At 31.9% G+C, this 16,259-nt stretch overlaps 1 protein-coding gene across 1 annotated transcript in view; it reads right to left on the bottom strand.

Moving 5' to 3' along the window:
* Positions 1–16,259, bottom strand: part of LOC106064234 (RRP12-like protein) — a 29,541-nt gene that overhangs the window by 2,301 nt on the left and 10,981 nt on the right. Inside the window, exons 9-32 of the mRNA XM_056038991.1 lie at positions 14,744–14,842; positions 13,812–13,903; positions 13,207–13,318; positions 12,923–13,078; positions 11,461–11,496; positions 10,907–11,049; positions 10,129–10,250; positions 9,873–9,988; positions 9,386–9,497; positions 9,127–9,275; positions 8,840–8,904; positions 8,481–8,574; positions 5,548–5,706; positions 5,377–5,457; positions 5,185–5,296; positions 4,612–4,719; positions 3,955–4,112; positions 3,248–3,333; positions 2,982–3,146; positions 2,666–2,829; positions 2,209–2,322; positions 2,011–2,096; positions 1,579–1,654; positions 1,294–1,373 (exon numbers count right to left, since the gene is read on the bottom strand). Of these exons, the coding sequence (XP_055894966.1) occupies positions 1,294–1,373; positions 1,579–1,654; positions 2,011–2,096; positions 2,209–2,322; positions 2,666–2,829; positions 2,982–3,146; positions 3,248–3,333; positions 3,955–4,112; positions 4,612–4,719; positions 5,185–5,296; positions 5,377–5,457; positions 5,548–5,706; positions 8,481–8,574; positions 8,840–8,904; positions 9,127–9,275; positions 9,386–9,497; positions 9,873–9,988; positions 10,129–10,250; positions 10,907–11,049; positions 11,461–11,496; positions 12,923–13,078; positions 13,207–13,318; positions 13,812–13,903; positions 14,744–14,842 (2,685 nt within the window). The remainder of the gene's footprint in view (positions 1–1,293; positions 1,374–1,578; positions 1,655–2,010; positions 2,097–2,208; positions 2,323–2,665; positions 2,830–2,981; positions 3,147–3,247; positions 3,334–3,954; positions 4,113–4,611; positions 4,720–5,184; positions 5,297–5,376; positions 5,458–5,547; positions 5,707–8,480; positions 8,575–8,839; positions 8,905–9,126; positions 9,276–9,385; positions 9,498–9,872; positions 9,989–10,128; positions 10,251–10,906; positions 11,050–11,460; positions 11,497–12,922; positions 13,079–13,206; positions 13,319–13,811; positions 13,904–14,743; positions 14,843–16,259) is intronic.

Genomic DNA, 16,259 nt, shown 5'->3' with positions numbered 1-16,259 from the left:
AGTCTAAATCAGTTCTTCAAATTCAGACACCTAACAGTCTAAATCAATTCTTCAAATTCAGACACCTAACAGTTTAAATTAGTTCTTCAAATTCAGACACCTAACAGTCTAAACCAATTCTTCAAATTCAAAATTCAGACACCTAACAGTCTAAATCAATTCTTCAAATTCAGACACCTAACAGTCTAAATCAGTTCTTCAAATTCAGACACCTAACAGTTTAAATCAGTTCTTCAAATTCAGACACCTGACAGTCTATATCAATTCTTCAAATTCAGACACCTAACAGTCTAAATCAATTCTTCAAATTCAGACACCTAACAGTCTAAATCAGTTCTTCAAATTCAGACACCTAACAGTCTAAATCAATTTTTCAAACTCAGACACCTAACAGTCTAAATCAATTCTTCAAATTCAGACACCTAACAGTTTAAATTAGTTCTTCAAATTCAGACACCTAACAGTCTAAACCAATTCTTCAAATTCAAAATTCAGACACCTAACAGTCTAAATCAATTCTTCAAATTCAGCACCTAACAGTCTAAACCAATTCTTCAAATTCAGACACCCAACAGTCTAAATCAATTCTTCAAATTCAGACACCTAACAGTTTAAATCAGTTCTTCAAATTCAGACACCTAACAGTTTAAATCAGTTCTTCAAATTCAGACACCTAACCGTCTAAACCAATTCTTCAAATTCAGACACCTAACAGTTTAAATCAGTTCTTCAAATTCAGACACCTAACAGTCTAAACCAATTCTTTAAATTCAGTCTAAATCAACCAATAAATTGATTGTCACACTTAACAGCACACCATGCAGTTAAGTAAAGGCATAGATAGAGGCACCTTCGAGCTCACGTCATATGATTTGGGAGACAATACTGCCCTCCAATACAAGTCATGACATCGATCAACTTAAGGCTTATTACAAGCCTAGACCTACCTTTCACATACCTGGTTCATGTATATTACAAATTTTCAAAAATTGTTCTTGTAAAACCACACAAATACATTGTAAACACATGGGGTTTTATTACAAAATGGTTGCTATTGTTGCTGACTAATAATTTTTTTTTTTATGAAACAGGCAAGTACTGAAAAATAATAAGTACAGCAGCATAGTACCATTTTGGTAATTACAGAAAAAAGATACAGCAGTCTGGTAGTTCTAAGACATTGTATTCAAGTTCAAAATAGATGGTCTAAAAAATGGCTATCTTAAAATTCATAAAAGAAAACAGCATATTTGGCCAGTTTTCCTTAAACACAATCACAAAGACTACACTGACCTTAGATCTGTACTCCTGTCCTATTTCTATTTTCTCTTTAACAGTATTCTTAACAGGTCTATGGATACCACTGCCTCCAGCTAAAATAAATGAATGTTGAGAAAAGGTGTGATATATTTTATATGAGATAATGGCCAACAAAATAAATACCAGGAAATGTAAAACATCTTTCTTCTACACTCTTGACTTTCCAACAACAAACACTGGAGAAAACGGAACTAACAAACAAAATATTACAAACAGAAAAAAAAAAAACAAAAAAAAAACAAGAGTTCTTTGTATTACCTTTGTATTTAGAAGCTGGGGGAATATCCTCTTCATCATTTAGCTCAGTTGTTAATTTTCTTTTTCTGTTCATTGTCTGTTTAAAAAAAAAGTATAGAAATGTTTATTAATAACTAAGCCACATGTAGAAGAAATAACCTCATTAGATTTGAGAAAGGCTTTAGAAGCTCTTCTTCACTATGCCTATGATTTTAAAAAGAAAATCTTTGAGTTGATCAATGTACACTTAATCAATGTCCTCAAGCACTCTTACATTTATTAGTCCATACCCTAATAAGCTAGTCCAAAAACAATATACCCGCATGGGCTCTTTGCCTAAACTGAATGCATTACAGACTGAAATGTCTTGATGCCTCCCCAAATATTTGAACAAACAAAAATATAGTAAAGATGAACAAAGTGCTTGACATCATGCTTACTTCATTCACTTACCTTAATATTTTCTACATATAGACCTAGACTATCATTCAAATCATCATCTTCAGCATCAATATCTTTGACTTTCTTATTAGATTTATCTGCAAGTAAAGATGTTTAAAGATATTTTGTATTATTTAGGACCTAACTACATTGAAGACTTGGACTTCAATACAATGAGGACTACATGAGCCAAACTTTAGGACTACTCACCTTTTTTGTTTTCTTCCTCATCTTTTGTAATTATAAGTCGACCATCAGAAGAAAATTTAAAGCCTCTTTCTTGATCAGATTTTTTCTCTTTAACACCAGTTTCAGGTTTCGTAGCTGAGGACAAAAATACAGTTCAAACTATATGCACCAATGCCCTATGACTCAACATTAATACAAATATAACTGAAAAATTTTTGACTATATGCACCAATGACAACACTAATACAAATGACAAAAGTCTTACTTCATTGAAAAGCAAAACTATGCTATTAAAATGTCAACAACTATTTAGAGAGTTTATATTTTTTTAAAGACTCAAAAGAATCTCTTTTCTAGGAAACTAAACAAAATGCTTGAGTTTGGCAGCAATGAACATATGAACTGAAGTAAAGATAAAAAGGAAAGAAAAAATAGAAACACTGAACATGCAATAAGATAAAACAAAACAAACAACTACCTAAAACTTGTTTTGATGCTCCTGGATCCATAAAGTCAACTATATTTTCTCCCGACTCCATCAACCAAGCATCATTGCCACGTTTTCTTTTACTTTTCTTTTTGCTCACACCTTCCTCTTCCTCATCTAGTTCAGAGTCTGTATCTTGTAACAAATCATCAATGCTGAAAACATTGGAAGTCATTTTTTTTTTTACTACGTCAAACATTTAGATACAGTTCATAATTGAATTCTAAACTGATAAAAACAATAGCCCAAACCAAAAAGTACTGAATAGTTAGTTAAGAAGCAACAAACAAAAAAAAAAAAAAAACACCTCTCAGGCTGAGCTGTAAACTTGTCATCATCACTTTCACTCTCACTGTCATCCTCAGAGTTTTCTTTGCCATTTTTCTTCCTTTTAGCTCTCTCTTGAGCTTTGTGAAGATTCTTCAACAGTTTGTGAACACTGGGCTTGGTCATGGATAAGATCAACTCATAGCTACAAGAAGAACAAGACAAATAAAAAAATGAAATTAATCTTCAGTATTTAAATAATCCATAATTTCTAGCAAATAAAAATGCATCGTTTGAGAGACTTACCCAAATTTCTTTATAAACTTGGCATAGATGATTTTAATAAATCTCTTCATGCTACCTTTCACAGCAACATCATGGAGGCTATTCAACTGCAAGGTAAGAAATAATTGATTGTCAAAGAAAAAGCTTCAAGTATTGTCAGAATGGTTATTGATAAACTATTTTTGAAACCCTTTTAAAAAGTTTGGTATTCCTGATGTTAATAATTTCACTTGTCAATGTATACAGCATGAACACTATTCTGACTGCTCTACAGTCAAAGGGATTTGCAATCTTGAGTTCTCAGTAAGATTTAGTTGTCAAGCTGCCATGAAACTATCAGATGGCTAGGTTTGTTTTTTTTAACTAAGCGTATGTTTACTCACTTTGTCTTAGTGAATTCTTTTATATGGTTTTCTCCTACTTCCCATTCTCTGATTAATTGAAAACTTTCCACAATTATTCCTTGTCAAAGACAATACATGACCCAAACAAAAACTAACGAATTAAAACTAATTAATTTGTTGTTCTATATAGAAAAGGGGAAGTAAATCTTGCAGTATTGAGATAGGCCAGTGATTGCGCAGTAACAGTAATTTCCCTTATTTGAGTTATATATATATTTGTATAGTTTTTCATTCTAATGAAACATTTTGTTAGGACCATGTGAATTTGCATAAAATGGGTGTTTATGGGTAACTTTGATTAATGTAAGCCTATGCTATGCTTACCAATTGTTTAAGATGAGAAGCTATGACAGTGTTTTCATAGACAGACAGCAGGACTTTGATAAATCCTACAGCTGCTTTGGAGACTTCTTTGGTTTTAGATGACAACAATAAGCAAGCATTGTCTATTAGATTGTCTAATATTGGGCCAGTCAACTTTCCTGGGGAATACACACACAATTTATTCAAATAAGCCTTCAGTGCAATCAAACAAAAGGGTACTCAAACAATAGTGTCTAAAATCTAAACAAAGGTAATGAAATGATCAAGTACTAGCTCACCAAGACTTACAAAAAGTTAAAGATAATTTTATTAATATATGACTTAAAACAAAAAAATATAAATTTAAGGCCTAAAGTTAAACAATTTAACCCTAGAGGTTTTCAGCTCTAGCAGCTCAGGAACAGTTTAATTTAACTAAGTGTATGATTGTGTGAGACAGCAAGCCAATGAGGTATTAACTGAAGAGCCAATGTGTGAAAGAGCTAGAAGACTTACTTTTAAATTTAGAATCATTTACCTACACATTATGAAACTGTATGTGTGTGAGAGTGGTAGTCTTACAAGACCTACCAGTCATCTATATGTGTGAGAGTGGTAGTCTTACAAGACCTACCTGTAATCTATATGTGTGAGAGTGATAGTCCTCTATACTCTTACCTTTGAATTTGAAGACTATGTGTGAGAGCGCTAAGATTGTAGCACTAACCATGTGTACAGAGCCAGCTAGACCTGCCATCACATGCTGCACAAAAGCTGAAAGATTTTCTGACAAATAAAATGAAAAATGTAATTAATATACAATTAATTGTGCTCTAATTTTTTAATTTGTATTAAAAAATGCTTTACGCAAAATTTAGAATACGTTCAACTACTTTAAATCCTAAACCTTAATAAGACTGCTATAAGCAGCTAATCACTTTTTACCAATTGAATAACCTTAAAAATGTATATTATATCTTTTTTTATTAAATTAAATAATTAAATAAGTAACAACAAGTAATGAATGAAAGTGTACTATTAAGAGGCCTGATGTCCCCACCTGTGAGCAGTTTACACAGGTTGGATGTTGCAGGTCAGTGTTCAGGCCTACTAAAAATAGTCTCAAATAATCCTTTAATGATGCAAGCAGCAGACAATCAATGTAGGTTTACTTTTTTTTTTTTAAATCCTATGTCTTGTCCCCGACTTCTATATTAACATTTAAAACACACACAAAACAATGCACAATACCATTTTCAGAATGCTCTGGATTCCACCTCATGTATGTCTCTGCCATGACAACCAAAAGGTCAAAGGCCACAGCCTTTGCTTTGGATCCAATCTCTTTAGTACACAAGATAGCCTGAAATAGGTAGTCAACATTACATCCAAATTCTTTTCAACAAACTTTTCATTTTGTAACCAAGAACAAAGTGCTCTTACCTCAGGCAATGTTGACAGAAAGAAATCCAAACTTTTATCTTGCAAATTTCTGTACAGATGGATCAAACATCTGAGACGTGGCTGCACAGAGAAATAAAACAAACATTTGAACTTGATGAAATCCTATTCACTTCTACAAGGACTACTAATGACTAAATATCTTGTACTTACAGCTTTAGCAGCAGGACTAGACTTGGACAAGGACTTTAAGATGGTTTCATTAATTTGTTGTAAGTTACATAACACTATCTCTTTACAATTGCTGGATTCACTCTTGCTGATTTCTTCTAACACTCTATAGGATTTTTTTTGGATTCCTTTATCTTCAGACTACAAAATGTTTGTTTAAATAGAAAAGAATTGTCATAAAAATTGTAGGATTTTTTTAAATAAAATCATTTTAAACAAAATTGTTTTGCTGGAACTATATATAAATATAGATAGGAAATAATTTACATGAAGAAATATTTATGATTAAAGTGTGTAGTGACAGGAATAGGCTTCGCAAACATTTTAAGAAATTTTCTAACCCCTGTTAGTGAACCGCCATGTGATGGCGAAGTAAATAAAAGGTTGTGGAATTCTGTTTAAATTAAGTAGAAGTTAATATTAAGTGTTTTCTTCAAAATAATGTTCCAAATCAATGACACTACATCAGCTTAACTGTACATATCAACACAAAATGAATGCAAGGCACTTGTGTTTGTACATTTAGATGAGAAAACTGTGACAGCTTTTCTTCTTTTGTACTTGGCATCTAGCTTTCTATCAGGTCCAGGCATTCTGAACATTCACTTTAGAAATTTATGCTTTACTGGTACTGTTAGGAACTTGTCTCTTAATTAGCTATAAAGAATTAAGGTATTTGAAAATGAAAACGAGCTTGAGTTTTCAAATTTCTTCAAGAGTATGAGCTACACTTCTGTTTGTTTCACTGGTCGTTAAACCATACATGAATGGAGAGGAACTTTACTCTGGGGTCACTAAAAATGATTAAAAAAAGCAACTGTGAGAAAAAAACTTTTAAATTCTTAAGCAAGAGCAACCAGAGGAGTCATGAAGAGAAATACTTTAGGGTGAGAGAATTACAGCAACAAAATAGCACAGTGAGCATATTCATTTCAGTTTAACTTAAGGCTTCCTTGTGGGGCACACTTTCTTGCTAACAGACATGTCAGTTGTTTGCAAGAAGTAGATTTTTTAGGCCTACTCTAGGTCACTGCCACAATGGGCTTTTAAAACATTTTGTTACATTATCAAAATATATAACATATATATTACTGAATTAGATCTACACCTAGAATCTAGATTTAAGTCAATAATCAAATCTAAATGCTAATCCGTAAATTTTGTTTTGCTCCCAGGAGATTTGTGAAATCATTTGTCAACTTCTGTATCTGTACTGATCTATGGGCACTATCATATGCTTGTGATTTTTCAGACCATAATTTGTTACATCAATCAGACATGCCTACCACCAAGACCCAGAATGTGGAACACTCAGGTTGAAAATGTGGAATTTTGGGCCCCAATGTGGAATGTACACGCGTTTATGTTTGTCACCCATACTGTACGCAATAAATAAAACTTCCATTATATTACTTTAATAACAATACTAGTTTGCTTCTTATAAATTAGATGTAAATAGTATCATTAAAAGTAAGAAAACCTTTAATTCATAATTATATCTTTTGTTTGAAATCAATAGTTCTAACTCCTATATATATGATGAATTCTAACCAAAATGTATTCTAATGACCTAGACTCAAATGTTACTATTTTTTTTTTACTACTAGATCTAAATGTAATGACTAGATCTATCTAGATTATTCTAGATTCTAGATCTACTTGATAATCTATCCTTTTCTAGGGCTCTACTTTAGTCACTCTAGATGTTGTCTCTAGTTCTAGTTCTAAAATAAGAGTCAACTACTACTACTAGTCTAGATCTACATCTAATAAGTCCTCTAAGTCTAAGAACACAGATTATAATAATTATATCAATAATACTATAGATCTAAATATTTATATCTAGATCTATAGACTTATTGAGAACTAAATTAATTACATAATTATACATAGAAATTTACAATCTGGAATACTGGATCTATCACATTCTAAGTCTATTTCTAGATAGATCTAGATTTAGTATCATCTAATCTAGACCAGGGGTTCTCAACCTGTGGGTCGATTGACGATTTGCCAGGGGTCGCCTAAGACCATCGAAAAACTGAATTGTTTTTGTCTATTCTTCTGTTGCTGTATGTGTGTTTGGGGGGAGGGGGTCACGGCAGAGTGGGGGATTGTAAAAAGGGGTCACCGAGCCTAAAAGGTTGAGAACCGCTGATCTAGACTCTATCTAGTGCTAGTGACTGCTAGTCCTACTTCTAGATTCTAGAAACTAATTTACTATAATTTAGACTAGATTTGTCACTAGAAGATCTAGAATTCTAGATCTAAATTCTTATACTAATAGTAATACTAGTATTAGTAATAGTAATACTAAAACATGATACACTAAATTCACTAATAGATCTAGTCTAGACTAGATCTAGTAGAGCCATTGTCGGGAAAAAAAAGGGATTTGAATGAAACATTTGGCTTATTAGCACTTACTAGATTCTAAGAATAGATCTAGATCTAGACCTAGACTAATAGATCAGTAGATCTATGTCTAGATCTAGCTCAACCATATCTTCGTAAATTTAGGACACACCGGGTCTGGGAGATGAAATGTAAACAATAAACACAGACCTATATATATATATATTTTATTTTGCATTCAGTATTTTCATATCGCACTATTAATAAATAATGTAAAACGGCGATTTTTTTTTGTCGGAATTCAGACTTGGTGGAACAAAAAATCGTGAATGCGGAACAGCGGAACATGAGCTTTTTTGATGATTTTGCGGGACGGTTCCGCATAATGCGGGACTATAGGCATGTCTGATCAATATAGAGATTTTTTATATTCATATATTTTTTTTTAATTTTTTAAATTCCTGTAGTTTATAAATTATAGTTGTATAATTCTGTTATCTGCCAGATAAAAGCAAATGACAAAATATAAAACTTCATTACAAAAAAATAAACATATTTACCGATAACTCCTGAAGAGATAAGTTGAATATTTTATTCAAACTGACATCATCAGCATAAGGTATCATTGCAATGACCAGATCCAGTAATGCCACACTGAAGAAATAAGCATTCAGTAATTACAGCCTCTATATGCATGCAGAACATTGATAATTGTAACAAGACATCTGCATCTTTTGGTCAAAATTAGCAATTTGAAAATGTCTTTAATCAAAAGCTTTTAATTTCATTATTAGGAAATATTTTACTGTGATATATTTATTAATTCTAATAATGGATTGTTGTATAAATTCGAAATTGAAAATGTAACCTCTAGATAGTGTACCAAATATTGACCAACTACTACAACTCTGAAACTTACTTTTTAAAATTCTTGGAGTCCAAGTCTATTTTCTCTAGACATTTATCCAAGTAGGTCATCACAAGCTGAACAAAAAATTGAAAGTCTATTACTTTACAAGTCTTACTTTATACTGATAGATCAAAGTATTACTTTATACAGATAGGTCAAAGTCTATTACTTTATACAGAAATGTCAAAGTCTATTACTTTATATAGATAGGTCAAAGTTTATTATTAGGTACATTCATTTATCTACTTTCAAAAAATCAATTTATTGCACTAGCTATTGATTTATCTTGAACATACCTTTTTGTCTGTCACTAACATATACTTTTTGATTGTTTCCAGAGCAGCAAGTCTGACTCCATCATTGGATTTACTTTCTTCAGTGAACAAATTAAACAATATGGGCAAATAGTTTTTAGCAAACCTGCCAAGTTCTTTTTTATCTGATTCTGTAAGAGAAAACATGGAAAACCACTCAAATTATTATTATCAAAATATTTCTTTAATTTTTTTTTCTAAGCTGCTCTGAATGACCCTTAATGAAAGCATCAAATAGTACCATTTTGTAGGCTGCAAGTAATCAATGATCTCAAGGCTGACATCACATCAAGCTGTAGGTCTTCTCTTTCATTTAATGCTGTACCAAGGGTTTTGGCTATAGCTTGAAAACTCTAAAAAGATAGAACAAGATGAAAATGGAAATACCTGGTATTGGTTATTTATAAATATCTGCATAAAAGCAACTTTTTAATCAGCAAATTAATTTGAAACTTCTTAGTTAGATGTTAAGGAATATACATTTGACATTTAAAAATCAATAATCATCAAAACACTAAGCACCATGTTGAGTCATAGTTCAATCTAAATGTGAATGATTAAATAACATTGTGAGCACTCAAGGAAAATAAATGAACTTGCAGTACATTTTGATAATGTCAGGAGTTGAATTATTTGGAAACATAGTTAACTTAATTATTATAATTTTAAAAGCTAGTGTGGAATGTGCAGGTTAACATTGCATGTGAGTAAAAACATCTTGCACCTACTTTAGTTATGTCTGTTGGGTGATCACAAAAACCTTTTAGAAGTGACCACATCTGGTGATGTAAAGTTTCATAAACTTTAGATTCTGCTAATCTTTTCTCTTTGGACAATTCATCAGCTAGAAAAGAGATTTCAAAAACTATAACAAAAACAAATTGCTATGTTATACCAATTAACATCACATAATATTGTACAGTGAAAAATGAGTCTATACATACAGATGATTTTAAAATGTTAATGTTTAAAATGTGTGCCAACCTTTAGTTTTGAACTTGGCAGCTAAAGGTAAAAAGTAGACTGCAAAAAAGTTCAGCTCAGTGTGAGTGACATTGTCTCTGATCACAGGAAGAAGCCAACCTCGAGGAAACTCTAAATTATCACTGATACAGAAACAAACAAACAGTTACAGTAATGATTTTTTTTAACATTGTAAACAGTTGAATCATTTATAAGACAAAGACATTAAAAACAAGAACGTATAAAAATACTTAAAAAAAAATCTAGACTAACAATAATAAATCTGTGCGATTTGAAATACTTACACCAATTATTTTTGTTATGCATTATATTATGCTTTTAGCTTTCTCAATACATTATGATTTGTTAGGACTGGTTAGGAAAAAAGGGGGGGGGGGGGAGTATCTGGGTGAATGTGACCATGATCCTTTTTTTAAATGCTTTTATAAAAAAAAAAATGTGAACAAACTGAATTAAAACTCTCCATGAGCCAACATTCTAACCACTGTACCACTACAATTTTTTTTAAACAGATAGACAAGACAGAAAGGGTTGATATAAGCTTTGTAAAGATTTAGACACTTTCATTCCTAACACATTTGGGGTTTTCTAAGAGTTTCCTATTGCTCAATTTAAAAACTACTTTTAAAAGTTAAAAGTTCACCAACTACTGTTTCCAATCTTGAATATTAAACAAATACAATAATTGTTTAAAGAATAATATTTAGTGATGTCATAAGACGGTGACATTTTACTTCACTAAGCTTGTGGAGAAATATAAAGTATATATAGTTCTTACTTTTCTCCAGTAATACCCAGAGGAAGAGCTTCCAATACTAGTCTGGGACCCATGGACTTGACAGCACTTCCAACAGCATGATCCATCTCTCCTTTGTAAGAAAAGTGTGGACTGTCTCTCAACTCACCCAGTGATGACAGACACTGGCAACAAGAAACAATTACAAAATGAATTTTTTGAAATGTTAAGTATAAAGAATCAGTTAAACACATGAGGCAACTCACATACTTACTGTGCTATTTTCATCACAATTTAACATTAGGCTCTTCTGCAAAATTTCAAGGCTAACCAACTCGTACCTTGCCCACAACATGTCAGTAGGAATTTCCGATCATTTTAAGAACATAGTATTATATTACTTTCAGCTTAAATTTATGGCCTGCCCATTAAGAGGCTGAAAACGCGTCTTTACTTAATGGCTTATTCTAAGGAATGTTTTTTTTTCCTAAACATGTATATATTTGCTTTATTTGAAAATATTGTATTAAGTTTATTTTTAAAAAATATTAATATCATAGTAACAAAACATGTCAGTAAAACTAAGCCTCACTTACCGATAACAATGCTTGAGGTATAATACTTCCCAAAGCCTAGATGATAAATTAAAAACATTTAAAATAAAAACCATTTATAAATGTATCACTAATACACTATACTTACAAAACCCAAAGCAAATAAGATTAAAAACATACTATGTTGATATTTATACTGCAACATATTTAATTGACCACAAAATTATTGATCTATTTAAATAAGACTCATGTGGAGTTTTTGATCTCCCATCAAGCACCTCCCCAAGTGGCAGATAAGGCAATGCCCTACAGATATGGTGGGTACAGAGAAAAAATACCCGGAGTGGACCAAAATCAAACCCACTACGTTGCAGGAAGTGGAGGGATCCACAAAGGCTAGGGTAGGGCACCTTATCTGAAAATAATGGCAGCTAAAACACATGAAAAACCAGACAGATTACAATGGAAAACGACCTATGCCCAGAAATGGACCTGACTTTTGTTTTTCGAGGGTGACTTGATGATGTAGAGGCATATCTACAACAGCTAAGGGTCCAGATTTGAAGACTTAAAGCACAGAATAGATCAGAATGGATAGGTGTGCTAAAGCAGGCCAGGGATGGATGGAGGGACTTAAAGTAAGAATGTACAACAATGATATTTTGTTTCTAGTTTCAGTTAAATTAGAGAAAGAACAATTCTCTGCCTATTTACTTTCAGAAGTAAATATAAACACAGACAAAATATTTCCTAATTTAATATTCAATAGAAATGACTGAAGTAAAATCACTGTTTCAATCATGCATCATATTGTGTTAGTGTAAAGTCCCTCACTTTCTATAGCATCTTGCATTGGTTTGTTCAATAAAATGTGTCATCTTTCTCTGCAAGATGCTTAGCTTTACTCTATGTTTTTATAGTTATCTGCTCATACAAAATTGGAAGTACACATTAACTTAATTATACCAGAAGGCCTGAATATAAACTCAGAAACTCCTAATTAGACGTAGCCTAAAACTTATTTACATAACAACTTTTTGTGTGAGGGTAAATAAAAGCATACATCAACACTAGAGGAAGATTACAAGATACTTTCTTAGACATATCTGAATGATATTTCTCAATTTGTCAATAATGTTACATATGTATTAATAAAAAGTGAGAAGGATTTGACATTATGAAGAAATAGACACAATATTAAACAAAAATACATGACAATAAAAAAAAAAATACTAGGACAGAGAAAAGGAGCAAGTGAAATTAGAAAGAATTATTTTGAACAAGTAAATTTTGATATTTGGAAGACCTGAAATTGCTACTAAATATCAAAGAAAGAATATCTAGAGACTTAAAAGACATTTCAGAAGCTACAACTTGCTTCAGAAAACAAATTTGGAGAAATGCTGTCATAAATGTGTAAACTTAATTTTGTTATATGACAAATATAAACTGCATTAGATTTATACAAGTCAAACTATATAGCCATGCATGCAATAGTTCTTACCAAGAATGCAGTAGACCACAGCTGAAGTACCAATGACCACACGGAACAGAACTGATATCCTAACCCAGCCTCCATGGTCTTCACTAACTTCTGTATAGCAGCCAGTGATGTACTACTTTTGACAACTTTTTCTTTGTTCACACTCAGCAACAATGTCTGAAAAACAAATCAAAATAATCTTCATGAACAAACAGAAAAAATGAAAACAGACTGAAATCTAGAAAGAAAACCCCCCACACTAAATGTATATATCAGTCTATTAAAGTTTGAGTCAAGACATTTACCTTCATAGATTCAACAGCTGCTTTGGCTACATCATGTCCATTAGTTAAAAGGCAAGACATTAATTTTGAAAATAGACGAGGTAAGTGATTCATACCTAATTCTAGATCCTGACTGAAATATTCAGAAATGAATAACTGAGTTGGTAACAAAAACAGGATTGAAATATTCTAATGTCCTAATTTTGATGCTTCCTTTATTCAGAATATACATAAAATTTTTACAATATTGTAACAAAGACAATCAGTAGAATGAGGCAACTGTACAGTTATTATTGTGGCAGTGATAAATAATCATTAATCTTTAAGGTCTCAAAGCTGTATGATAATTATGATAGACACTTTGGGGAGTGGTACTAAACATTTATACAAGAGAAATCCCAAGCAAAAGAACGCACTAGCTTTTGTATTGGGTCAATGAAGCTTTAAAAAAAAATTGTCTGTGTATAGAAACCTACAAATATTTTTGTATATTTAGAGTTTTTTATCAGAGAAATACTATTGTGCTGATCAATAAAAATCTAATTTTGCACTATTAATTTTATAAAAATTGTTCATGATAATTCAATGAAGAACTCTAGAAAAGAATACACTAAAACAAGACTGACTTGACTAAATTTAGTGTTGCAGCTTCAATAACTTTGATCCAAGCTAACATCTGTTGACTATCCTTATCAGAGGGCTGGTATTCATGGAGAGCCTAAAAACAACATCAAATAGAAATTAGATCTATTCATGCACAAGCAGTGATGGCAACTGATCAAATCTGTATCAAAACTCTATAGCTGCAACTGTACAAAAAAATATTAATTTGTAGGGCCAAACAATTTGCAGAAATAAAAAATTGCTTTATTATTAAAATAGTTATAGAAAAAAAAAAAAAAATAAGTATATTATTTAAAAAGTCACACTCTTACTAGATGATACATGAAGACAATTTTAAAACTGACAAGGTTATTGGTATATTTATCCAGATGCAAATCATAACAATACCTCGATTCAACTCGTACCTTCGTGGAAAATAAAACCTGGGTGGATACTGACCTCAAAAACGGCTCTTAAACTTTCCTAGAAATTTGACAAGTTTATGTATATTGTTGGGAAACGAATTGCTAGCTCATTGGCCAAAGTAGAACTCTAGTTTGACTGTTACAAAAAAGAAAATTTAAATTTGCTTAGAGAACTAGAAAATATTTATTTTGAACCCCTCTACATCTTTGGATATTTTCTCCCTATTCATTGAAGAGTTTTTAATGTTTTTGAATTAATGTTCAGGAACATTCTGCGCACTGTCTTCTAAGTCTAGATTTAAAGACCAATCATTGAATAAGAAAGTCTAATAGATTTTTTTATTTTAATCTGGGGGTGAGGAAATGGGAAGGGATGTTCCAACTCATGAATGATTAAGTACCAAATAATTGCTCTATAACATGTGTAAAGGAGGTATTGTTTTTTTTTTGTTTTTTTTTAAATATTTTAATATGTTTTTCCTGTTTTATGACATCTACTTTCCTGCCAGTGGTTATGAGCTTGTACTTACTGTAAGGATCTGTGCATTCATTGCAGCTGGCATACACTGGGCACTGGGTTTAGCACTGAATAAATGGTATAGCACTTCCATACAGGATGTTTTCATTATCTACAAGATCAAGAGAGTCATTAGTACACACCAGAGTAAGGTTCTCATTAAGACTAAAGATCTTTAGAAGGCTAGTAAAGTAGAGGGACAGATAGTTCAATGGGAGATTATATGACCAACACAGCCAATCAACTTTCTGTGTTTAAAATAGAGCCACATCAATGAATAAATAGCTTGCAGCATGGCACAGTTTCAGAATAATGAGCTTGTTTTTATCAACAAAGCACATCCTACAATATAGTCACACACTTCAGACAATGAGACTTTATTTCTTTTTATTTTAAGACTATTTTCTGCACTTCAATTTATGGATTCAAGATCTGTTTAATGTTTTTGTTCATATTGTATATTTTTAAAATAATATAGTTAAAAAGAACAAATTATGAAATCGTAATGGAAAATTAAGACAAAAACAGAAATATCATTTCATTTACAAGGACAGATGTGTGTAAAGTAAAAAATGAAGGGAAAAAATAGATACAGCTATAGATATTTAGACTATTAGCAGACCTGCCTACCAAAAGAAGTCCAAATGTGTAACACTGATGGTCAAAATGCGTATTTTGGCACCAGAATGCGTAACACTTACGCATTCCACTATTTTGTCATATATATATATATATAATATTAGATCTAGATGTCATGATTAGATCTACAATCTAAATCTAGATCAATACGACAATAGAGATGATATCCAGACTAATTCTGGATCTATGTCTATATAATGAATATAATCTACTCTAGATCTGGGCTCATGAGTGTTACCGATGCCGTGGATCTGCTACAAACGTAGGTCCAAACTTTCGTAGGCCTACCTTCGTCCTTGATCTATTCTATACTAAGACTAAGAATCTAGTCTAGATCTAGATTAGATGGTAGTAGATGTTATCGATCTAGATTTAGTCAATCTAAATCATACTATAACTAAATTGGATCTAGATTGTAGAGTAATGTAGTGACTAGCTAGACTCTAGCCAGATCTATTCCTGTATAACAAGTTATCTATATAGATTCTAGATCTAGAATCCAGATCTAGACTAGATATCTAGAATGTCACTCAATGTGTTTTGAATCGATAGCACTTCGATATTTTTTTTCTATACAACATAATTAATTTCTACTAATGAACTTACAAAAAAAAAAAGTCACGTTGGTGTATCAGCTAACTGACCGTACCAACACGCCACTTCCTCACTCTCGCGTTCTTTATTTCTAGACTAAATCTAATCAATCAACGTATAGATCTGGACACAATGTGTTCCCCCACCTTTTCTGTCCCCCCCTCCCAACAGGACGGCTTAGCGTGACATCCGTGACCGCTCCTAAGCTAGTCAAGAGAGGGGAAAAAAAGATACGAAATGCGTAACGCGACGGGTTAAATGCATATTTGCATACTGACGGTCATTTTTGGGAGATT

This window comes from Biomphalaria glabrata, chromosome 1 (genome assembly GCF_947242115.1).
Source record: "Biomphalaria glabrata chromosome 1, xgBioGlab47.1, whole genome shotgun sequence".
In the NCBI taxonomy this organism is placed as follows: Eukaryota; Metazoa; Mollusca; class Gastropoda; family Planorbidae; genus Biomphalaria; species Biomphalaria glabrata.
This window is presented reverse-complemented; position numbering and strand designations above follow the sequence as displayed.